This window comes from Atheta coriaria, unplaced genomic scaffold (genome assembly GCF_025399875.1).
Source record: "Atheta coriaria isolate IRGN ID8LTWV9N9 unplaced genomic scaffold, Caltech_Dcor_3.1 hic_scaffold_8_pilon, whole genome shotgun sequence".
In the NCBI taxonomy this organism is placed as follows: Eukaryota; Metazoa; Arthropoda; class Insecta; order Coleoptera; family Staphylinidae; genus Dalotia; species Dalotia coriaria.
Genome location: NW_027045450.1, coordinates 3070366 through 3095302, shown reverse-complemented (window position 1 = coordinate 3095302; position 24937 = coordinate 3070366). Strand labels below are relative to the sequence as shown.

Sequence of the window (24937 nt, the reverse complement as noted above, 5' to 3'; positions counted from 1 at the left end):
CAGAAAGTTTAGCGCATTAAAATGGCATGTATTGTGTAGATCGTCTCTTAAACTATAAAATGGCGCTGAAAAACTCAAAAAAACTGTATTAGTTTGCAAGATACAGGGTGTTTTCCACAGCCTGTTTTCAAAATTTCCAAAAAAGGGCGATGTTTGAAGGGCATTTTAGGGCACTTCCAGGATGTTTAGCGGATTAAAATGGCATGTATTTTGTAGAGCGTCTCTTAAGCTATAAAATGGCGATAAAAACTCAAAAAAAGGATGTTGGTTTGCAAGATACAGGGTGTTTTCCACAGCATGTTTTCAAATTTTCCTAAAATACTTACATTTAACACAAAAGAATTATAAGTAGTAAGTATTATAAGTATAATTAGACCATAGTAACAAAAATTAATCATTTGAATTAAACACATATAAATGAATATATTTTTAAGACATAACATAATATATTTTGTATATTTTGCTGAAAAAATTTAACGCTTCCTTTTCTTGACTTCGCGTTCGCTTTTAGAGTGCAGTTCCAGCGCCTTGCAACACTTCTCTATCTGCAAATCTTCCCCACGATACAACTTCATCTCAGGATAATCAATTACCTTCGCCTGTTGGTACGCACTACCAAGCAACTCTTTCTTTACATACTCTGCCTCTCTCTGCACCCTGGGAGGAACCATGGTGTGAAGAACAGTCTCCCATGAATCAATTTGGAATGCATCAATCAATTCATCCAAAACATCTTGCCGCAAATCTGTGGTTTTTAATTTTGGAACATCACCGCCTATCTTGTTTGCAAATATTTCAGTTTTTTGCGGTATGAAGCGTAGCAAGAAATGACATGTGTCTTCCACCAGTACAGGCACCATTTCAGCCCAAAATACTCTCGGGTCGGTGAACTTACAGAGGCAGAGGAGACGTAGGTCTTTCATGGCAGCCCACAGACTCCTGAAAGCAGATGGATCCTTTGAGTCCGCGCCCAATAGCATTGTTTTATGTAGACCAAGGCCCTTGATAGAGTAAGGACGTTCTGCAAGCGGTTTCGCCTGCATCAACGTAATGCCCTTAGGAATATCATCAAGGCGTTGCGCCTCTTTGTACTCTGCCTCGGATATTTCAACACTCATTTGCCCATCTTTTCCGAGCCTTACAAAATATCCAGTTTTCGCATTTAAAGGATGTTCAGGTGGTCGCTGTTCCTGAGTTAGCAACTGCCGAGTAGTGTTATGAATTGCAACTGGCGCACGGTATGGATATTTCTTGACCACATTGAGTGAATAAACCTTCAATGGATTCGGACATTCCGGATAAGGGAACAGGTTAAAACACTTTGTGTGCTCTTTAATATGAATAGCATCTAGCAGCTTCTCTCCTAAAGTGTTGACATCAAAATATTTGTGATACTTCTTTTGGTCCAGTGTGTCATAGACTTCATCATAGAAAACACTGAAATCCAGTGTGTCACTCAAAGCAAACACTTTGAAAGTATTGCCACAGTATTGCAGATTAATAAAATGAGCCATTGTTTGAAGTCTGTCCTGCTCATCAAGACATGGATCAGATATAGATGTAGCATACATGATGCTAGTGTTTTGATCCGTGATGAGCTTCATAGCATTCAAAAGATAAGAAGAAAAAGGCTTCTCATTGGCATCAGTGACTTTGTAATTCACTTCAAGGTCAGCTTCAGACATTCTTGATAATTTGAAAAGCAGTTGGTAAGCATCCACTGCATTGGTTTTGCTGTCCACAATGGTTTGCTTGTTTATATCAGGATGACACAAGAGGAGATCCAAGTATATCTGTTTACCATGATTGGTCATTACAGTACTATCAAAGTAGTTGAATGCAGCTTTGAGAGCAATCTGCAGAGACTTGACATCATGGCAATCCACAAGCAGAACTGCTGTTTTCCGAAATTGTGCTTGATTCCAGTCATCATTTTCATGTTCCTCATCATCGCTTGGAGAATGCATTGTTCTGCAGAATTTTAGGTTACGTTTAGAGAAAAATCAATGCAGAGTATGTTACAAATATGTTTCGGCATTAGTAAATGGCAAATTTTAAAGACGAAACGTAAATAATAATAAATGTAAACGTTGATTTGTTTCCTACCTCAATTTAATTGTTTCCTGCTGGATGAATTAGAATCTTTTATACGCCCAAAACGAGAGTCCAAAGCCGAGTTGTTTACGTTAACAAATGAATCATGAAAGGAAACTTTTCAGCCGGCTTTTTCATGCTGAATCGCCAAATTGCCGGAACAAAAACAAACAATCCCTACCTTATAAATTTTCAAAACTTAATGGAATAGACAGCTGTATCTCCTGCACAAATACAATTTCTTAAGTTTTTATTGTTATATTGAAATTAGCAATAAACTAATATCTTAGGTAATAACGTGCGGAACTTTAGCAGGTTATTTTAACTTTTCCCGCCGCGTTCAAAACAGGGGCAGACCTGAAATCCCTAGAATTTGCAGGGATTTTATTTCGTAGGAAAGCGCGCCAATTGTTTTTGCGTTCAATTAGAAACGAATTACCGTGAAGAAAACACTCAATTTTTAAGCATTTATTTAAGATTGTAAATTTGTACAAAAGTATATTATCCCTTATATACAACTAATCAACCGTGAAGATTAGCATTACTCAGTCGAAAAATGAACAGAAAATAGGTAAAAACAAGTGTAAAACAAAGTGAAAACCGTTTGAATTGGAAGTGCCGCAGCCATTAACGTACATGTATGGATAATCAATTTCAGAGAGATAAATTTAAGCTTGGATATTTGGTGTTGCCGACTTGAATTCCGGAAAATCTATATGCCCATCATTGTTGAGATCCAGAGTCTTTAGCAGTGGATCGACGGTAGCTTCGATGGTAGCGTCGGGTATTGGTTGATATTGGGCTTTATCTGTCGCCTTATCATCCACTGATTAACAGAGAAACATTTCTGTTCATAATAAAACACAGCAAAACCATAGAAAACTTAATATTTACTCGAAGAAAACACGAAACAAGGAGAAGCAAAGTAAAGCGTCACAACAAAACGTACAATTAGTGGTTCGGGGCTTGCTGGCCACCCCCGGCGGCGGCCTTCTGCTGTGCGCGTACAAACTCGGGATAGTCAATGTAGCCGTCTTTGTTCAGATCGTCCATGTTCAGAATGGGGTCGATGAGATTCACTAGTTCATCATCTTTGAAAAGCTTGTCCTCCACCTTATTCTGGCTGTTCTGATCCTTGCTGCCCTGTTCTATATCACACAATAAATACAAACACCCAAATCGCGCCACAAAGCACATCAAATCACACATCAAGTGCATAATAATTAACGAAAAAAAAAACCGTTTAAGTTTCATGCAAACAAAAGCACACTGGTTGAAATTACTCACCATGCCAGTGAATCAAAGACTTGATCAATTCACAACCATCCAACTTGTTGTTATTATCAGCATCATGCATCTTAAAATAATGAAATTGTAGCTCTTGGTCTGTCATCTTGCTTGTGTCCATTGGCACTTCCATATGTTCAGCTATGTGCCTAAAATATGGATTATTCCAATATTACTATGTCTGCAATTGCAATAAACATACTCTTTTTCTTGTTGAATGTTTCCGGGGTTAAACACTTGTGAAGGCACCTCATGGTGTCCATGATGATGACCACCAGGCTTTAAATAAACAAAATTATTACTATTACATAATAGTTAACTAGAAACATTCAGAAACCTGTTGATGTGGGACTTGCTGATGGTGTGCAGGCACTTGTTGCTGTTGAAATTGTGGTTGCTGTGGCTGGTGCTGAAACTGCTGCTGCTGTTGTTGTTGTTGATGGTGTGGCTGTTGCATTTGCTGATGTTGTGGAGGAGGTGGTTGATATTGTTGCTGAGGAACTTGCTAAAAATCATACAACTTTCATTACTTGCTCAAAATTAAAGTTTTGTCATTTATTAACCTGATAGTGTTGAGGAGGAACACCTGGAGCTACTCTTCCTTGACCATGCACTTGAGAGAGAATGAACAATATGTTCAATAGCAAGGCCAAAAGGGCGCTTGTTGCGCTCGTCCGAAGCTGCATTTTGTCTGTATTTAAAAAAAACGTGTTTAAGTCACAAACCAACACAAATGGCGCAATACACACATATATTGTGTTATGTGAGCGCACTTGTTGATGTTGTTGATAATACTGACTCGAGCAGAGACGGGCCAATACACATCAGCGAATGACTTTAAGTGAACTCGCGTGCAGGTACACGTATACCTTTCCTACCTTGTTAATGACGACACGTAACCGGCTACAGCTGTTCAAAACTTCTTTCGAAACCGTAGCGCCCTCCTAGGTTACAATTTTAAAAGCGGGAATATTTAAAAACATGGCAGCCGCCAGTATATAGCAGAAGTATTCCTGTTTTCCTGTATTCCGTCCTGTTTGGCCGCACTACATGCGTTCAGTATTTATCGAGCATAATCCTTCATCTTTGTAACGCCTTTGGCAAAGCAGATTGAACCTTGAAAGTGTCTATATGCAACCAATCTTGCACTAGAATGATTGATATTAGGATATCAAATGGACTTAGATTTATTTCAGTTACTTGCTTGCTTGATTCATTGTAATGAAGAAACTGTAGTAATAATTTTTGTTATTGCTTTATTTATAGTAATAATAATTTTATTAGTTAAACAAATGAGAGGATATTTGATATACAAGAAAGTTTACAGTACATCTTCATCGTAATCTTCGATGTCGTAAATGACTCCATCCGCCCCGTGCAATATTTGATATGTAGGCTTCGTCCCTCTCTTGCGCTTACAATTGCGTCACTCTGATGTAAATGCGAACGTAAATATATTATGCACGGTGAGTATGTCGCATGACAGTCCGCCATCTTGTCTTCGTCCATGCGATATGCGAATACCACGCTTATTAACTAGCTATGATTCCTAAGTAATTAGATAAATTGTTCCGAACTAAAGTACTATCACATGTATGCGAATGTAGTTATTTTCTTCTCGTTATTTTTCATTTTTTGGCAACAATGAGATATGAATGGCGGGTAGTTAATTGTTAATAATGTCGTGTTCACCGTTACAGCGATACCAGTCGGTTGTTAGTATTTGATACTGTCAAACAAATCGTATCCTATAAATTACTCTAGAAATGCGTTGAAATAAATTACGAGCGCCGCGCGTGCCGAGATGAGGATGAACAAGATGGCTACCTATGTATTAATGAATATATGTATGCGTTTCTTTATGTATAATGGGTTGTATACGAAAACCTATTCATTATCGTTTCATGTAATTATTTCTGTATTACTTTATCTATACGCTATTTTAATTTAGTTTATACATTGATATACGATTTTTACTTTACTTCATTTTTAGATAGTGATATGGAATAACTTACTGCCGATGTTCAACCCACGCGTCATTGTTGTTTCCAATCAGTTCACAAATGTTTGTATTGCTTATTCATCAACGTGTAGCCGCGTTAATACTTGGTTTACAGACATTTTTTGCGTACTGTTTCCTCCTAAATACAAATAGTGATGACGACGAAACAATTACATAATAAATGCATCACGTTCAATAAATAACCCTGTAATGTAATATAGTATTGTGTGTAATTGTATGGCATGTTCCTGCTGCTTAACTAGCACAACTAAAAAATCTCGCCTATTTTCTGAATACATCATACCGATTCGAACAATCTCTCGCGCCGCCCCCACGCGGTTTAAGGTCTAAACAATTAACAATACGTAAACACACTTCCATCATCCGTAGTAACATTTTAACTATTTACACACAGTTATGTAGTATGTACAGAGTGTCTTGTCACAGCGAACTGCAAGACGAGTTCAGATATGGCGGCTACTTTCCAGTGTTGTTTGCTCGTTGTAAGGGTTGAGCTGGCGGCCACGTTCAGAAGTAACTGAAGTGGCGCGAACGCAGCGGGCACTACGTGTCGCCGCCGCCGGCATGGTCCTGCCCCACAGTGAGATCCTCGGCCATGCCGCCGTCCGTGTGCGCGTCCTGGTCGACGTTGTCGTAGTCGTGGTGCATCTCACGCTTGATGATGTGATGCGACGCCTCTGACCCATGGTGGTGCTGCTGGGGTTGTCCCAGATGCGGGTGATGGGGATGCTCGGGCGTCATTAGGCTCTCCTGCTTGATGTGCAGACTGCCATTCATTGGAGACCTGTGGGCATCACAATAACTTGAATCAGATAACAACCGGATGATATTTCGTGCTTGTTCCAACCGTATAAGATCGTGGTTTGGCGATTCGGAACATTCGCGCTGTCGTTCCATGTTACCTGCTCCGGAGGTGAAGGCTAGACTTTCCTCCAGTAAGGGAGCCTGTGAATACTAATGAAATTCCATCATTAATGTATTCATCTCTCTGGGACTCTTTTTTTAAACTCACCTGCAAATTCGACGGTAATGATTCGCCGTACATTGGAGGACTGTGTTTCATCGCCGGACTTTTCGACGCGCCCCTATAGCAGAAACGAATTTAATAAACAAAGCGTCCTTTATAAATCCACAGGAAGGTATGAACAATATACGACATTTAGAGAAGGAAGATTAAGAATATGTTTATTACGTAAGTAGGGAAATATTTTAAATACGAGAACGAGAACATCTAGATGTTAGTTTAAAAAGCGAAAAAGTTCAAAAAGAGATCAAACCACTTACTGAATTTTCATTTTGGGATGAAACATTCGCAAACTCACACTTGCGATTTGGCAATAATGATATCCGAGATAAACAGAGTACTTATATTATAAGAAAAAGTTTGAATCATGCAGAAATAATGTTTATATATACAATTTAAAAACTATGCAAGTTTGTTCCTGTATGAGAATCAAAAACGTACCTGATCAATGTTGATTCCGGCGGGAATGAACTGACTGACTTGCTGACTGAGAATTTTGATATTAAAAAGTTTAAAATATTCAATTTGAAAAGAATCATACAGGAACGTTTACTATTACATGCAAGATTGAAAAATATTTAAAAAAGATGTAAAAAACATCAAGAAGTTTCGAAAAATGAATTAAATTTACGAGATATTACGTTATTATCCTGTTTATATTTACGCTTATACTTAAATCCGCGTTACCTTGCCTCAAAATTGAGGAAATCTTTCGTTGTGATGCTGGAGCAACCATATTCCATGAGCAACATATTCAATCCAACATTCATTCCAAACATTAAAATGCATTTGATGCCCTCAGCAGTGCGCAACGCTTCTTCTCCTACTGCGCCGCCCGCCCGCCCGAATGGTGAGCATATGCGGAGGGCACTTTGCTAGAGTGCATCCTCCGGCGTGTGGGCTCATGTTCTAAGAACAGCGCCGATTGTTTACACGATTGCGAATATGCAAATGGCACCTCTGCAAACACGCGGACGGCGAAGGCGCCGGGCAACGTGGAGCAAAGCGTTGCGCACGCCTCGCGGCGCTATCCAAACATTCTAAAAGCCGGCTCAACTAGGCAGCGACTAGGTCTAGGTCTAGACTAGGGCACCGACTAGCTAGTTCGGGAGACATCTGCGAGCGCCATCGTTCAGCCGCTATCTTTGTGGTCGTGCATGAGGAGGAAGAGATCGCAATGAGTGTTGGTGGTGTGAGTGTGTGACCGAGAATTGAGAAGTATATTCATAATGATATTATCATGGTTTCTTGGTGATTTGCTGGGTTAAGTTACGGATGCTTTTTTGCATGCAGATTTGCAATTTACAGTCGGACCAATTAATTTCGCGACCCCCAACGGGCCAACCCTTTCTCGGGCCCAACAATTGAGATAGCAGGGGTGGAATATAAATTATACGGTCTTATCGCGGATTTTGAGCATCTTAAAGTGAGATTTTCTTGTCCCCAGTACACCGAGTTGAGTTGAGTTGAGTAATTGATGCTCATTTTTTCGGCGAATATTGGTACGACTGTAAAACAAAACAAAACATACGGGGGATAATGTGTAAGCACTACGAGGCAACACTGGTGGAGGTAATCCATGCAATGATTAATGGTTGTTTGGCTCGAGGTGTTTGGGGAGTTGTTCTAAGCAGGCGAGCAAGAAGCACACTGATTCTAAGAGTCTAGTATCGGACATTGGGCGTTGTTGTTCTCATTTTGTTTTTGTTTCCTGGAGAGAGTGCTTACTGTGCGCAGTGGGGTGGAGTGGGTGATGGGGTTGGGTCATATTTCCGCGGGCGACCACGCGACAGGTGGCGGCGCTTGACGAATTCGGCGTCGTCGACCATCCAGAAGGAGCCGAAGTCGTCCTCGTAGCGCACAAAGCACTTGTGGAGCGAGAGATTCGTGCGTATCGCGTTCTACGCACACAGTGAGAGGACACACAGTACCCAAGAAAGAGAAAGATCACACAATCAGCTCGGCTGGTTTCAAGGTTAAACGCAAGTCTCTCGTGGCGGTCACGCCGGTACCCTACACACGCACACACACGAAATGCGAGATACCTTCCGAAGTCCTCAGCATCGCCATCCGGCAGCAGCAGGCAAGTTAGTAGTGTGCAGTAGCGCTCGCTGGAGGTTATAGCTGGCAGTACTGAACCGGCCCTTCGTAACACCCACACACACAAACATACCGGCATCTAAGCCACACACACCACACGCACGTACACAAAATGTTAGTCCATACAATATCGTGGTTAATATTCAAATATATATATATATATGTTTAAAAAAGTTAAAATATGTATAAAAGAGATTTCAAAAGTAGTAATAAAAGAGATATGTATAAAAATGTAAAAACACACACAATGTACACAAGATATGGTAGAAGACAGACGGGGTGCGGAGTGGGGGTGGTGGAATTTGATTATATATGGCGGGCCTCGTTGACGTACCCGACGACTGGAAGGGCCAGCGGCCCCGAAGAGCACCGCTGCGGCCGCCGCTTGTAGAACTCCACCTCGTCCACGGTCCACACGGCACCCTTAACGTTCTCCACGCGCATGAAACATTTGTGCAGCGAGAGGTTGTGACGGACCGCGTTCTATGCAACAAAACAGGTCGGCGAATGAACAAATGCGATCCATGGCTGCTCCTTCACTGCTCCAGCGGGGACGCGCGCGTACTTACCACCCCCGACCAACACAACATCGACATTGAGCAGGACGAGTTCGTGTGTCATTCGTGTCATTCGTCGAGGCCGATTGTAATCGATCACATCGAATTGTGAATTACAATCGACCTCCACGCGCCACCAAAATCATAACTCAGAAACTAATTAATTAATAGGTCATGCAGCGAGATGTTGCGTGTATCCTGTTTACATCTAATACTTTACCACAGGTTCACATTAAAAGTAAAATGCTTCGGGGCAAAACAGTATTAGTAAAGGCACCAGAAGGCTCGTTATACGCATTACATGTAAAGGCCGTTGGTTATGCCCGTGATGCCGACACCAAGTCGGAAGAACTATCCTCTCGCGACAATACGATTCGTAATCATTTGATTTCACGCACAAAGTGAGAAAAAGAAAAACGGGCATTACCTTCCACGTCGCAGCGTTGCGTCTGAAGTAACAGAAGGTGTTCTGGAACCAGTTGTAGATCTCGTTGAGCGTCAACTGTTTGTCGGGCGACTCGATTATTGACTGTGGAATAATAGAAACAGTGTCAATAGCGGACGACATTTGACACCGTCACACTTGTGTGCGTATATTACCTGTCTAATGAGCGACGCGTATGTGAATGGCGGCCGTATGTCAGCGTTCTTATAGAATTCTCTATTCCGTTGGATTTCTGAAAAGTACAGAAACGCCATTATTTCCTTGTACAGCAATGCATCCGGTGGTAATTCGCTCGACGAATCGTTCAAGGCAGCTTGACATAACAAACAAATGCATATCATACGAAAACTACAATCGATGCAGGAGACGCCATGCAAGATGGCGTCGTGTAATGCGTTTCGTGCTAATTGCTAGTCTACTACCTTGCTGCACGTCGAGTCCGGCGCGCTCCAGCATGTACGGTAATCCTATTAGCGCGGCGTGAAGGAAGAAAAACAGATTTCCACACTTAAAAACAGACTTGGCGCAAGCTACACGAAGATTAGCGAAACCTTTTTCGCTAAGATTTGAATGTGATTATCATCAATCAGTATGCAAATGAATGTGTGCACTTACCGCCGGCGAGGGAGAGAGCGGATTTGTCGCTTATTCGCCGTCGGATGGGACCGGCGACATTCGTCTGATTCTGTTGGAGCACCGGGAAGCGGGCGGCAGTGACGAGACTGCTCAACGAGACAGGAGGTTGAGACACCGACGACCCACTGGGCAACTTGGACGATGGAGTCGTACCGCCGCCGCCACTAGTGAGATCACCGTGGAGATTGGGTTCGGGTGTACCCATCTGCTTGGCGAGATGCAAATGATGCATCATCGCCTGCAAGCGGTCGCGTTCCTTCTGCAGTTGCAGTTCCAGTTGCGACACCACCTGCATTTGCACCCTTGCTTGCGCTGTCGACCGATCATCCAGTGTGTGTTCGGTGTTGAGATGCCTTAGAAATGTGTAAATGAATTAATATGCAAAACCATCGATTGAGAAGCAAGAAGACAAGAGGTTAACAAAGGCGATGTCTTTGCGCCTCGGGGACGATTTAAGTCGCTTTTGCAAAAAAAACGCACTAATTTCGCCCGGCGTCCAATTAATATGCAAGGCTTTTGATTGCCACGCCGTCGCGGAGGTTTAAATGTTAATCCCTCGGGCGATGCGGGCGCGTTATTACTTCCCGTCGCGCCAAATTTTCTATCCCTCCCGCAAAAAACTTCGATACAAGCGAAAGGGGCAACGCAAAGAAAAGAGCAAGACTTACTTCATGAAAGTCGGTAAGTCATCGCAGATGGCCTCGCACCCTGCCCATTTGCACACGCCATGCCCGTACAAATGATGAACACGGTCGGGGGTGCTATTTGACGCAGCGTCCGGTTTGTCATCTACAATCGAATCTTCCCGACTCGTCCGACCAGGTGTCAACGCACCCAATAAACCATTCAATTCATTGGGAGTGTTATTGTTGGGATGATCTCGGTCGGGGTTGGACTCCTTCCAAGGACTCATCACGTCTCGAGAACCTAAACCTGTATTAAAACAATAAATGCATAACAGCCTACAATTGGGGTGGATTTAGGAATATTGGGGGGTACCTGTGGGTTGTGGCAACATTAATGGCTGCATACCCATACCCTGATGCACCACGTATTGCCGTTGGATCAACTGCAACTGTTGAATCAACTGCTGTTGTTGAATGCTAAGCTGCTGTAGTGACCCAGGGGCCTTTTTCTTGTCCCCGCTTTGGAGGATGTGCGTCTGCTGGATGAGATTCAGCTGCAGCTGCTCTTGAAGCTGCTGAATGGTCTGCTCCATCTGTTTCTTACCGATCTCGGCCAACTGATGCTACCAAGCAAACAAATATTCATGCCATCAATGTGACACTCATCAAAAAACATGTATAAGCACCTGATGCTGTTGCTGCTGCAGGAGAGAATGCTGCTTCATGAGGTTCTGCAGTTGCGACGGATTGAGCACATGCTGTTGCAGCAGCTGTTGCATGTGATGCAAGCCGGAGACGGGCGAAGACATCATCGGTGGATGACTGCCTACTTGAGCCTGTGTTTGTGTTTAACAGAATTGCATTACAAGAAGAATAAAGAGGTAGATAAGTATGTGTACTTGTGAGACGGGTATCGCCGCATTAAGAGCTTTCTGCGCGTCAGAGGTGAGTGCCGCCGGCGGTGGCGAGTGGTCATGATGCCGGGCGGCGGCGTCAGAGCCGGGGCTAGTGCTGCCATTTCCATTCGCATCACGGTCCTCCTGGTCCCAGGCACGCTCCAGCTTCAACTGCTGTTGCTGCTGCTGCTGTTCCTTGAGCACCTTCTCTAGGGAGGCAGCCTGCTGTACCACCAAACACATCAACCCCATCAGTATAAAAAATACATCCTAATCACCTCGAGCGATGGGCAATGAATTGACTCGCAACGTTTAAACTAGATTTATCGTCCTGCCCTACAGGATAAAACTCCTCTCCAGATGCTGTGTTTTCCAGCATAAATCCTTGCGTGCGGCACGTGGCTCGCGTGTGTGATATATGTGATTGATTTCGCGCGCGCGGGGCGGTTGCGAATGCCCTGCATTAGGACCTCGGAAGCCATTCGTCTTGGCGCAATGGTGCGCTCATAATACCTGCGCTTTCATGCACAACGCAGTCCGGCAGAGAGACAACGCGTTCCGCATGATTTATACGCATTAAAGCGTCTTGCGCTTTTATACACTAGCACTCTGCAAATGCGACATGCTTTATGGCCGTCTTCACTCACACAAAAAGTAAATAAATTTGATCGACAATCGTTAGCTGTAACTTCGGGGGCATGTCTTGCGCAAATGCTAATAAAAGTCGACCAGACACGATGACAATATATGCAATACGCCAGTGATAATCAAATCAGACGCAGAAAAAACGTCTGGGTTTTCTTAGGCTGGGTAATGTAATAATACGCGCTATTGTGCTGAGTCGGAGCTGAATTTCTCTGCTCCCCAAAAGGAAAGTCTTAGTTTGAGTTTGCGTTGGCTGATGCTGGGGTGTGTTTTCCGTATTAATGATTCAATATCAATTAGTGGTCGTTCTGAATTATATAATCGCAATCTAGCAGCGGAGCAAATTGTGTACGTTGATTGCAATCGCCGTTCCTCGCCTGCAACCCTATGCATATTTTAGCAAAAGGAATGTGCACACAGTTTTAATAAACTGGAGAATATTTAATTCCTTTTTTCGGCCTGAAAATCCAACAAGATGTACGAATTTCCCTTTTTTTCACAAAAGTTACTCAAATTGGGTTGCATATGAAATTTGGTCATCCATCTGATACTCTGCTTTTAATCTTGCTCGAACGAGGGGAGAAACAAGGAGATGTTTGTAAACAAGCAGGGTTGTTGTTGGGCCGCAGGGGTAACGCACACGCACCCCCTCGCCAAAACAGCGCTAATGCGCTTAGCGACTCGCGACCATCAGGTGCGGAGTCAAGTAAAATTAATAATCAATCTTTGCATTCTAACATTGAATATCCATTAAATGCGAAATTTTATTTTTTAATATGCAGCAAATAAAAATGAAGTGAAAAGTTCTGATTTGGAATCCTGTAGAAAAATGCAAATTAATTCAGTTTGATTGCATATTTATTACGGAGATGTTTTAAACGCCCCTTCGACATTTTTGGGCCAGTCGAAAAATGTTTATTCAAACGAGTCGCGTCTAATATAAGAAGAAATTTAAATAAAACTTTTTAAAATTCAAAAATCCCTGTCCGGAAGAGGCAAACAATATCGCATCCATCTCAGAGCCATGGTGCATACCCTAAATTATGGGTGGGGGTCAGATCATACCTGAATGGTGTCTCGCGTTGTTTTCGCTAAAACTAACACTTCGTATTCACGTCGCGGATGCGGCCCATCCAAAGATGCCGCAGCAAAGCAAAAATAAAATACTTTCCTCCCTCGATCACATATTTCACATGCAGAGCCGGGAGCAATATTATTTCCATATTTTTCGCATAATGTGCCCCCTGCACACGTTGTTATCTCGCGCGACATCATGGTAATGCATTTTAACGTCTTATCATTCATTGCGTGCGAGGCAACTCTTTGCGGAGAACGAGGCCACGGTAAATATTTGTTAGCCCCGCAGCCGCATCAATGGAAATTTATAACATTACACACAATATATACCTTAATATACGATGCGCTCTTCTCCAGCGAAATAGGCAAACTTGAGAATGCGAAAAATAAAGAAAAGACTCGTCCAGGAACTCGCTCGTAACTTATATAAGAAAATGCGCTGATATAACAAACAGTCGCGAAAGAAACATAAAACACGCCGGATGGGCGGATGGCGGCCGTCTCGGCGGCGGAGGGTGAGCGTCAGAACAATGAAATTAGAACCAGAGGGCGGTATAAAAAACTTCATTCGAATAATTCAGCACGAGTAAATATATGTGTCTTGAAGATGAGATGAAGAAGGTCTTTTCTGATTTGAATAAACCAAGAGGGGCCCATCACAATACACGAACTGCAAGGTGCGCTGTAATTACGCCGGTTTCGAAACAAAAATAACAAAATACACGTTTTTGTGATTGGTTTTGCCATTTACACTAAATACCTAGCCGCCCCCGACGTTAACGCTCTACTCTTAAGTGAGTTGTTAGTTTATTTCGGCGTGGTTCGAACTTGGGCGGTGATAAATGTATATAATTTACAAGCTGCCGAATTTCACACTTTACGATCTGGCCAGCACGGACTGGCCGCACTTAACTGCACCGTCGGCGGCGGCGGCGAGAGAAATTTATGAGCGTCCGGCGCAATCCGTCCGACCGCTGTCGGCGACAGCCTGTCATTTGTAACAAAAGCGAGTCTAAATATTAATATCACCAGTTTACCCTCTTAATTACTGGCGATTTTAATTATACGCACGCACATGCCACGCACATAATTGAATCGGTATCATGTTTGTGTTTTGTTTGGTGTTTAGTAGCGCAAACGATGTAGGTTTGTGCTAGGACGAGCGTGGAAAGCGGAGGCGGCGATGGAATGCAGCCGCTCGGCGAAACTCGGCAATTGGGGCGCTGTTTATGTGTTGTTGTGTTGTGATGCGCCGTGTAGCGTGTACAAACTTGGTGAGGGTGGGTCGCGGATCGGCTGCCGCCGCCGTCGCTTCAGTTGCGCGTTCGCTGGCGTACCGTGCACGTCGGAGGGCACAACAACTCGCGATAAACACGTAAATACGATGTATGCTATGTGATTTCAGAGAGGCAAAAGAGAATCTCCGTCTGCTTAATATTAGTTGCGTGAGAAATGTTTGTTTAAATATTGTTTTGTAGCAAATCGCACTGACGCACCACGAATAAACACGAGTCTTCCACACAACACGAAACACACCGCGGCACTAGGCACCAAAATAATGTTTATTTAAGAAGGAGTGTGTGCGTATCTTCCGCTTTTATCAAATGTGAGCTGTGAAAATAAATAAACTCGGCGCACTTTGCACAACCGGACAGCCAGACAGCGAGCGAGCGGATGTTTCACAATAATTTAGGTTTTCACTCGTTGCGATAAATAATAAGAAGCAAACACTAGGTGTGTACCTGAGCAAAGGAAGCCAGCATCCGCGTTTCGCAGTACTTCATAGGTGCGGGGCGATTGGCACAACACTCACAGCACAACACCTAAACACAACTAAACACATAAATGGTAACAGCATCTATTAATTATTTCTTTTTCGCTAGAAAGAACAAGAGTTAGTTGTGTTGTTGCGCAAAAAGGGTCATCGGCGTCGCCTCCGCGCCGCTCCACGCAGGCGGCGGTGGCGGCAGCGACGTATGGGCGCGCAGCAGGCGGGGCGGCGTGCGCGCCTCCGATGCGCGCATGCAGTTTGTGTTGTTTGCGTGTATATGTATATACACAAGCCAGTATAGCGGCGGCGGGCGCCACGTCGCGATAGTGTGTAGCGTCGGCGGCGGCGGCGGGCAGCGGCAGCGGCACCAGCATGGGCCGGTCACGGCGGCGATTCGCCCGGCGCGCAACATCGACACCTCTAACCCACCGCCAAACAGCCTCCCACCCTCGCCGCGCCTGCTTACGCCCGTTCAAGACGTTTACATATCAAGCATCCCCCTCTCTCCTCTCGCCGCCTCCACCTCCACCGCCGCCGCTGCCTCCGCTGGCAAACAATAATCGTGCGCCCGATGGAAAATAATACAAGAAAGATGTATGCGCGCAAAATATACGAATATTGCCATTGCCGCCCCCCTCCCTCGGTCGCCGTTTTTCCGATAACTGCTTTTCGATGGCCAACATACAAATTGCTTTTCTACAATAATTGCAAGTATGTGTCGCCGACCCACATTTCATTCCCGAAATTCAATCACCAAAAATGCCAACAAACTACCCCAGCCGATATATGGATATTGCCGCGCACGTCGGGCACCTGCCACCGCTGAGATATTTTACGGTGAACTTATAATGCGCCATCCTTTCTCGATTGTTATGTGACCCCGCGAATATATCTCCCCGGAATGCGCTGTGCGTGCGTAGGCCAGGGAGAAACTTTCCCCGCGCTTGATTTTTATTGAATATCGCTATAGTTTCATGAAAGCCAGCTCGTAACTCGCGAAGGGGGTGAAAGTGCCCGATACGCGCATATAACGCATTGAAATTTCACCAGCGGGGCCGGCGTTTTGATAGAAGTGATTTGCTGTGTTTCCTCATTCCACCCCCGCTCACACACGTTTGCGCAAGTGACATGTTTACTAGACTGGAACGTCTTAAAATTGTCTTACAACATGGAAATATTTTCGGCGGATTTTTCTGCCGATGTAGATGGATTTTCTCATGAATGATTTTCCTTTCTCACACGTGTGTGCAACGATATTGCCCCCAGAATATCTCGATATTCATCTCGCCAATATAAGAAATAGTCGCAGGAGGAGCGAGCGACATATGCGGACGGCCTGCTGCAGTAATATTCACGAGCCAGTGGCCCAACAAATAATCGACACTCAGTCGCAGTGTCAACGAAGAAATAAAAGCAATTTCGCAGATACAATCTTTTCATTTTTCTTGCCGCCTGCCCTTTTCTTGCCCCCGCGTGCGGAAGAAAAATCCGACAGTTTGCATATCACGGGTGTGCTCTTGCTTGCTTGTTGCCTAGTCGGGCGTGATTTGTGGTGCAATTAAACCCGGAGAGGTAGCGGCGGAAATCAGTGGTGATGGCATTTAAATTATTTTCGATTAAACGAGTGCTGATGCGGACTGCTGCTGCTTGAGGTTTTTGCCGTCCTTAACAATTTGCCCCCTCTGAGCCATTAGCAGGCAGGCAGTGATGGTCAGTCGGAACGAAAAGGATGTAAAGGACGCGTGCAAGTCGCTGACGTTGCACGACGAGTTGTGGTTGCGGTCGCCACCCCCGCACCATCATCCTCATTATCATACCAGCACGCGCGATATTATTTCAACTCACACACACGGTGGGTGACACGGCCGCAAACGTCGCAGCGCTTTTTATTATCGATCTCCGAATAAGAGAGGAATAACTGCGCCACCCTCACACCCCTCGGCGTGCGCCCTCCGCCCTCACGCACCATCGCGCGATGTGGAGCAGCAGTGTAGCAGCGTCGAGAGAATCAAATTTTAATATTATTGAAGCGGAGTCAAGTGCATACGTAACGAGGACGCAGCGCGCACCGCGTGCGCCGGCGGTTTTCGCGGGCGACATATGAGAGAGGGTGAATCGTGAATTCGCGCCACGGTGACTCCTCCGCGAAGGTATATAAACAGTAGTTATGATAAATATGCACGACGTAGCCGCCGAATGATGCAGGCGGCGGCAGTGGCGGCATTATGGTGGAAGACAAATATTTGGCCTCGGTCGCGTTGGGAACCACCATTGTCATAACAGTAAGACAATGCCTGTATCTCATTTTTCATCTGGCCGATCTTTATAATCTGTATTTGCATCAGCTTGTAGCGATCTAATAATAACTCTGGGGAGCGCAGCCGCCACTGCCACTGCCGCCCCGTCCATATCGCTTCGAGATATGCAACGAGATTCTTCAATTAAAACTTGTGTTTATTTAGTATTCGTGGAGCGGCAGCGCGAGGCGGCCCGCGATGAGAAATGTTTAACCGAAATAATGGGAGACAGTGACCGGAAGCGGCGGCGGCGGCGGCGGCGGCGGCAGCGCGCTTCTTCTTGTTTACCAGCATACAGGCGAGCATAAAACATATAAAACTCGCAGTGTGTACATAATTTTCAGCGAATTCAACCCCTAAATCCAAATCCCCACATTCGCGCAACCTACTCCAAGATTAAATTACATTAAATAAACAGAAAACGTTTAAAATTAAAAACCCCACCAATAATTTAACTTTACTCGGGCAAAAAAATAAGAGAAACTCTCGCGCGTTAACATTGATTGTCGTCCTTCGTCACCCGTCACCTCGGTCCGAGATTAGACCACCCTTCGTCCGGTGGCATAACACCACCATCAAACCGCTTTTCGGCGTGGTGTTAACGCGTCCGATGGCGAAAAAATCGCCCAAGAAGAAAGAAAAAACGCCGGCCGATAAAACAAGAGGGTTAGTTTTCGCACTTTGACAGCCCCTGAAAACCACCGGGAAATAAATTTCGCCACTCTCCACCGCCCCAAGAAATACCACAGCAGCAGCAGCACTAAAATTTAAGTAAATATTGTGTTGTTTTCTTATTAATTATGCACCAAAATTAATTAAATTATTCTAATCTCCCGCTGCAAAGAGAGGGGGGGTTTGTTTAATTTGCCACCACAACAGCTGGGGGGTTGCTGCAAAAATATAAATACTTTTAATTGTATATCGAAATTAAAAGTAAATACGTTTGTTTTCTTTTTTTCTCTCTCTGCGCGCACAATGGGGCCCCTTGTATTGTTCTTGATGTTGCTAAGCTTGTGCGGGGCCGAAAGTCTTTGCTGTTGAATCCACAAACTGCCCAAATAAACACCGATCCCCTATTCTCGTGCTTTTCACCTTCACACACAATGCGGCCACGAAGAATCTCTGTATACATATTGCTGTTTAATTCATCTCATAATTTGTGTGCCGGGCGATTCGAACACGGTCTAAGACGCTGTGGAGTGAGACGTGGGATTTGGTATTTTCTTGGCACTAACAATGCGATAAGTTCGGTTCGGTTTCGGTAAACAGAACGTCTTGCGCAACGCAAACAACGATATAATTATACATTGTTTACGAATCTGCCTGGCTGGCGTTCGGCGGGTTGAAAGAGAGAAGGCTCCGACTAATTAAGCTAAAAACCAGTCCGGTTGTGATGGTCGTTTATTATTTGCGCTCGCTTGTTGGGGGTTGTCCGATATTTATCTGTTTACGCTTTCGTCGCAATGCAAATCGTTATTAGTTGATATTAAATGCATAAATCCCGGGAGGTGATTCGGAGAAAAGTCATTTTTTAAGTGCAACCAAGACAAATTCGATGCCATTTGCTGACCGAGCGGGGGTTGTGCGCTAAAAGCGAGCTAAATCGGTCGAAATATATCAACGCATGTGTGACCTCCTCCCAGCCGAGATGGCGAAAACAAAAAGCAAGCAAGAAGGAAAAAAATAAAACAAATGATCTATCAATGTTTTTTCGGACGCGGGCGCTCGCGATAAACGAATTAGGCTTTTGTTTAGCTCGAGCAGAATTAAAAGCATGGTGGGGAAGTGAGTTTATTTCTATAACAAAAAGACAATAAGAGCTGGCTGGCGCGGCGCGGTATTTGTTTTACAGATGGATCTCGAAACCCAACACAAACAAGGCGCCCGCGGAGGCGGTTAGGGAAATGCCGCTGCCGGAGAGCTAATCCAGCAGCGGCGAGAAGTAACTCGCTCACCCCCGCGGACGCCGGAATAACAAACGGCGACCGGCGGAAGACGGGCACAGATCGAGAATCGAATTCGGACGATGCCCACTGTGTCCAGCGGTGGATTTAATCAAATGGTTTGTGTGCACATCCACTGCGGGGACGTCAAAACAACTTGGAAATCAAATTTGAAAGAAAAATATTGAGCAAATCTGCTCGAAAACAAATTCATCCCAAATTCATCCCGAACAGGCAGAGGCAGCGGAGGAGGGTGTCATCTTGTAAATCCGTATCGCATGCGCGCTATATTGCTATTAGTAATTTTTTTTATCGCAACAATCTCGTCGCCCGGCTCCCCTTTCACACTCGCAGTAATATATTTCGCTGGGCGCATTAAAATTTGACACTTTTCCGATCGGGCATGTCGCAACAAAGAAATTGCTAATATTCTCATAAAACGCAAAACGGGAAATAAAAATTCCGCCCTGCGCTGGAGTAGATTGAACGTCATCGTCAGCAGATCCTGAAATCTCATCTGCATTTGTGAATGCGAATGAATACTTTGTATTTACCGTCGGCGCTGATTGTGCTCCCCAGCTCGCGACGCACAGAATTTGTTTTGGAAAAAGAGTGCAGGCGACTGTGAAAGCAATTAAATAGGGTATTGTTTACAAAAGTGTGGCGCGCACTCGATATGGGAGAGAGTCTGGGTGTTTTCGGCTTCTCGAAGGGGGTTGAGCACGCTCGCACATGAGGGGATGGGGTGTACGGGCATCTCGCCGACGTTAGGAAAACACGCCGTCGAACGAGCGTATAAATATTCGCCTCGCCCGTGCATCCATTTATCTAGATAACGTCGTATAATAACGTCGAATGGGGTAGGTACTAGCACATCCACCACCACCACCACCACCACCCACCTCAACTCCGGCTAATCCGGCTAAGACCGCGCGATGCATTGCATATACTGCAATTCAAATTATTAGCTGTTTTCGCTCTTTGCATCCCGCATTCGCAGTCGTGAGATGTTTACCTCGATCGGCCACCGGCGGGCTGGACTGAAGGTGAGGGCAGCGTGCTATTTCAAGCAGAATAAACACATGGCTGTTTTCTTTGTTCCGGCAAACTAAACAGGACGGGGGGAGGTATCCAAACAGGCCGGTGTCGAAATTCAATTTGGTCTTTCCCTCCCCCATCCCACTGGGTCCGAGACTGGGACATTGCGCCGCCAAAACACCAAGTCAAGATCGAATTGTGATGAATCTTGCAACGTGTATGAAAATTACATCTTCAAATTGAATACAGCTGCCGCCGGCAGGCGAAAGAAAACCGAAAGGGTCAAAAATGCAACGTGTTCGAAAAATTATTTGCTTACTTTCCATTCAAAGTGGATTACGTCGGATAAACGCACCCCTCCTCTTCCGCGGGAAAGGAAAAAGTTTCCCAGCGACGAATATCGACGTATATTCCATTTATAAAATGTATCGCGTAATTACAGGCTTTCGCCGTCGAGTTTCTTCGCAAAATGCAAATCAGGATCATCATGCTCGTCATCCCCGGCGACGATTTCGTTTTATTTCGCGTGTGACTGTTGCAGGAGCAAACGATTACGGCGACGATGATGGGGTGCGCGAAGGGGAGTGTGAAGTGGCGTCTAAATGGACTCTCGAGTGGCGATTTAAGCCGCCATTGACCGCCCCGCACCGAGGCACACTTATGCATGCAGGCCGCGAAAGACATTTCGACCACTTCGCAAACCAAAAACCATTTAGGCGCATTAGCATCGGCCAAGAAATTGAAACGTTCATGAGGGATCATCCGAAAAAATGCACCCGCGCAGCAATTTCCCCACCGAGCGTATTAAAATAATAAGTAAAATTGAATTTACGTCTGGACAAAGTTTCGGTTTTTAATTTAAAACTCCGACGACAGTTTGGAGAAGTTCACCGAATTCGCATTAAATTATATTTAAAAACCGCTGTTTTAATTTCGACATTAAGAAATCGCGCCCACGAGGTGCGAAATGAGCATACGGCACCTGGCATTTGTAAAAGTCCTTAATTAAAGTGCGCCCCGCGTCGAAAACAAAGAATACAAAATTAGCTTCGTTTCTAATTATACCCGAGCATGGCGAAAATATCTTCATTTCGGGAGCTGGGAAAAACTTTATCGAACGCATCTATCAACCGGAAACGCAATGCCGCGCGCGCCCAACGCAGGAGTTAAATTATAGTTCGCAATTGCTTCGTTTCGGCGTCTTTCAATTCATCCCTGCGATGCTGGGTTGCACGGAGGGGAAGAAACGAAAAAGTAAACTGGAATAACACGCATACATTTCGGCGCGGGGGAGGGACCACCGCATCTAAACACAAAAAGTGTCTCACTTTATATTGGAGACAGCTGGAGAGAAACTCTTTCAATTAAGATGAAAAATCCGAATGCATTAGCAAGCGCCGCGTTTCAGCGATGAGGGATGGTCTCGCCCTTGATTAGAAGGGACACTAGAACTTCCGGCTGCGCGCGAATCAATTATTGCAAATCGCCCCAAAGATACATGAGATATTTCTGTGTGTTACTGACTTGTTCGACGTCTTCGGGTTGGATGCCATCGTTGGGCGTCGTGGCTGCGGATGGTCGTTGTGACGTGGACAAGTTGATGGCACCATCACCATCTACGTCCTGGTCCATAATGCCATCATCCTAAAACAGGAAGAAAAAAAAAACGGTTTAAATTTGGTGTGAATGAGAGGAGTGCGGAGGGTAAATTAATTTTTAAAAGCTAATGTAATGTTTTCCCTAGGGGATGAGTGGTCCTGGTCGTGGTCCACGGCGATATAGCTAATTTTATTTTACAGCCCTTGATAAAACACGCGTTTCGGAGTATTTTCGCATATCTCCGAAATCCCAACGCGCTGTTTAGGAAGAATATACCTCGCATGATTTTATCGCTCTCCGGACACTCGTCCGCGCCGTCCGGGATAAACTCCCTAAACTCGGGGCGGTCCTTAGCCTAATGCGCTTTTTTACGGCGGTCAGATATGGTCATTTATACAGACACCGCGCCACAGCGGAATAAACGAAACGATAAGAACTCAGCGGCAAAAAAATGCAGCGCTAAACGCAGAAAATCCTTATTTTATTATTAACAATCCAACACCCTAGACAAATTATTGATAGCCAGGATTTCTCCTTGGACCATATCCAGACAAATCGATGCAGAGGGATAAAGAACTTGTTAAAATAAGCATGGCACAAGCAGGATAGATAACACACTGATGGTCATTTATTCCTTTTAGAGGATAATCTGGATTTTCCAGACTCGACCTGTTAAATACTTGGAAACGTTCAGTACTTTGTATTAGCTGTTTGTCGTACATCCCTCTGACATCCTTTGAATCGATGCGGTTGTTAATAACACACAAGTCCAGAGCCAAGTCGGGATCCGCCTGCGGTCACCAGAAGGACAAAGAGACGATCGCGGAGATAAATAACGCGAAAAGGTGCGCGTCCCGAACACCGTGATACAACCCCTCGAGTGTGGGCTGCAGCAAAGCACCCTCATTTCTCAAAACTACAATAGTGGTGCGGGCAGCACATCAGCATCAGCACATATCCAAAGTCCAAGTCAACCACAGGACGGTGGACGCTTGGAGTTGATTATCGAACTTTTCGCTTTTGGTCATTTGATCATTCACACGATCCGCAATAAAATACCACTACTGGGAGACGGCCTGTTCACTTTTTAGTTTTAGCCACTTGGGTGTGTGGAGATAGTGATGGAGTGTGGAAGGTTATTTACAATTACTACGGGCAAGGATGGACGTAATGGCTTTCCAGGGGGGTGAGACTACAATAGAAAAGCAGCGCTCGCAGAAATAGAAATAGTCCTAATCAAATGCACCCATTTTGCTGGACACTACGTTGGGGGCTGGAAGGCATTTTTTATTTTAGGAAAATAATCGAGGGGCCGTGTTGTATTGTCACGTTGTTTACGACTTGCGTCGGCTTGCAGCGTCATTCCGCGTTGGAATCACGCGCGCACAGCCACCCCTATACGAGGAACGATATTCATGTTATTCATTTCGCCACCCACCAAGACCCATCCGCCCCAAGATTTGCTTCTTGTATGTTTGACTAGGCAATGATTTCTCGCTTTGGCTCGTCTTTTACATCCTCCGCCGCATCAGCATGTTTCGGCGGTTGTACGAGTATTAACGTCGCGGGCGCGTAAATCACTCAACGTGTCGTCAGCTTGACGTAATAACCAAATCATAACGCACCAAGAAAAGGGGTAACACCATCTTGGCTTGAAATGATCGCCAAGATGTGCGGATTAACGAAACACAAAACTTTATCAATATTTCGCGATAAATTTCGATGTATTTTTTGTCTTTCCGAAACGAAGCACGTTTTCGCAAGTTTAAATGGCGTGCGTAAACGAAGCGGAAGCAACGATTTCTTACGGGGGCGCTCTTGCATCCCCTTAAAGTTGGCACACAATATAAATTTCATTATAAATTCGCATCACGTAGGCAATATTTTTAAAAATGGGCGGCGCGCGTTATTTTCCTATAAAAAATGTCATAATCATACCATCATCCCCTAATTTAGCTTTAGCCCCCCGTGCCTCTCCGCGTGAGCACAACGATACAGGACGTCCGCGATAATTTGATTTTTATTTCCGCGGCGCGCACACCTCTTGCAATTACTACGTGCTTTGGTGGTTTGTAAGAGGGTTGTAAGAAAAAGGATAGAAAAATGCACCGTCCCCATGGACCGCCCGCAATCTCGCCATCCGGGTTTTGAATATTTATAAGGAAGTTATTTTTTTAAGGAATTGCTTGTTTAATGACTTTCACTGTTTGGTAAATCTTTGGGGTAACATCAACCACGGCCTGATTTATTATTCATGTGACCTTGTTTTTTAATGTACAAGAACTTGACTGGTTGCCAAATATTCGAAACAAAATTAATTGTTGTTAAAAGCATGTGAATAATTTATATAAATTTTTGCAATTACAGGATTGAACCTGTTTCTCTCCCTGGTGGATCTCTACAAGTATTTATAGCAGGTACGTTTCTGCTGATAAGACAAACTCAAGACAAGGTAAAAAAAAAGCTTGCGCCGGGGGTGGCGGAACAAAAACGTGCAAGTATCGACCGCTATGCCGATTCTTCCCAATCAGAAGGCGCGAAAACAGGAAGTGGAGGAATTAGCATGCAAGAAATGTGCGATTGACACTGATTCCAAATGAAGCTATAGAAGCCCAGAGAAAAAAAAACGCGTGTTGAGGTTAAATCTAATTTTATCGGAAGCGTTTTGTTATGCAATTTTCGTTGCAAATTTTCCTCGCCATTTCGCATATCCCGGATTTGCGTAAACACAGCACTCGAGAGGTAGGTGCTAGGGGTGAAAAGATGCAAAGAAGCGCAATTCTTTCCGGCACACGAACCGGAAGTTACGATGGAAGTTTGATTGTTTTGGCCAGGCGCGCGCTCGAGACATATGGCTCCAAGTTTGCCATTGGTCGCGC

General features: G+C 44.6%; 3 protein-coding genes across 15 annotated transcripts in view; all 3 read right to left on the bottom strand.

Annotated features, from left to right (window-relative positions):
• Positions 1-268: 268 nt before the first annotated feature.
• On the bottom strand, positions 269-2401 carry LOC135797372 (uncharacterized). Its single transcript, XM_065309725.1, has 2 exons — positions 2107-2401; positions 269-1971 (listed from the first exon to the last, which is right to left on the bottom strand). The coding sequence occupies exon 2, from the start codon at positions 1965-1967 to the stop codon at positions 474-476; it is 1494 nt and encodes a 497-aa protein (XP_065165797.1). The 5' UTR covers positions 1968-1971; positions 2107-2401; the 3' UTR covers positions 269-473.
• A 146-nt stretch (positions 2402-2547) lies between these two features.
• On the bottom strand, positions 2548-4413 carry LOC135797332 (multiple coagulation factor deficiency protein 2 homolog). Of its 4 annotated transcripts, none has more exons than XM_065309622.1 (7): positions 4260-4413; positions 3945-4072; positions 3719-3886; positions 3584-3660; positions 3382-3530; positions 3044-3242; positions 2681-2920 (listed from the first exon to the last, which is right to left on the bottom strand). In XM_065309622.1, exons 2-6 carry the CDS (start codon positions 4065-4067, stop codon positions 3046-3048), a joined length of 714 nt encoding a protein of 237 aa, XP_065165694.1. In that variant the 5' UTR covers positions 4068-4072; positions 4260-4413; the 3' UTR covers positions 2681-2920; positions 3044-3045. The 4 variants fall into 4 exon arrangements, with proteins under 4 accessions (XP_065165695.1, XP_065165694.1, XP_065165693.1 ...); XM_065309621.1 differs by having other exon boundaries at positions 4181-4323; XM_065309620.1 differs by having other exon boundaries at positions 4131-4272.
• Positions 4414-4623: 210 nt separating this feature from the next.
• FoxP (forkhead box P) overlaps positions 4624-24937 on the bottom strand; it is a 42647-nt gene continuing 22333 nt past the window's right edge. For 4 of the 10 annotated variants that reach the window (XM_065309271.1, XM_065309274.1, XM_065309278.1 and 1 more), the window contains 13 exons: positions 21984-22103; positions 11692-11913; positions 11479-11628; positions 11166-11415; positions 10835-11099; positions 10146-10519; positions 9953-9997; positions 9686-9762; positions 9513-9614; positions 8157-8329; positions 6417-6489; positions 6252-6358; positions 4624-6188 (listed from right to left, as the gene is read on the bottom strand). In XM_065309271.1, the coding sequence (XP_065165343.1) occupies positions 5948-6188; positions 6252-6358; positions 6417-6489; positions 8157-8329; positions 9513-9614; positions 9686-9762; positions 9953-9997; positions 10146-10519; positions 10835-11099; positions 11166-11415; positions 11479-11628; positions 11692-11913; positions 21984-22103 (2199 nt within the window). In that variant the 3' untranslated portion in view covers positions 4624-5947. Of the gene's footprint in view, positions 6189-6251; positions 6359-6416; positions 6490-8156; positions 8330-8862; positions 9012-9512; positions 9615-9685; positions 9763-9952; positions 9998-10145; positions 10520-10834; positions 11100-11165; positions 11416-11478; positions 11629-11691; positions 11914-15152; positions 15325-21983; positions 22104-24937 lie in introns of those variants that run through there. The other 6 variants (XM_065309275.1, XM_065309273.1, XM_065309272.1 and 3 more) reach the window with 6 other exon arrangements.

What these genes read in the sequence shown, in the direction of transcription:
- LOC135797332 (XM_065309622.1), bottom strand. Translation starts at nt 4,067, where the DNA reads ATGCAGCTTCGGACGAGCGCAACAAGCGCCCTTTTGGCCTTGCTATTG. An exon ending in TTCCTCCTCAACACTATCAG is followed by an intron (nt 3,887 to 3,944) that starts GTTAATAAATGA and finishes TATGATTTTTAG; the next exon opens with CAAGTTCCTCAGCAACAATA. An exon ending in AACATTCAACAAGAAAAAGA is followed by an intron (nt 3,531 to 3,583) that starts GTATGTTTATTG and finishes TCCATATTTTAG; the next exon opens with GCACATAGCTGAACATATGG.
- LOC135797372 (XM_065309725.1), bottom strand. Translation starts at nt 1,967, where the DNA reads ATGCATTCTCCAAGCGATGATGAGGAACATGAAAATGATGACTGGAAT.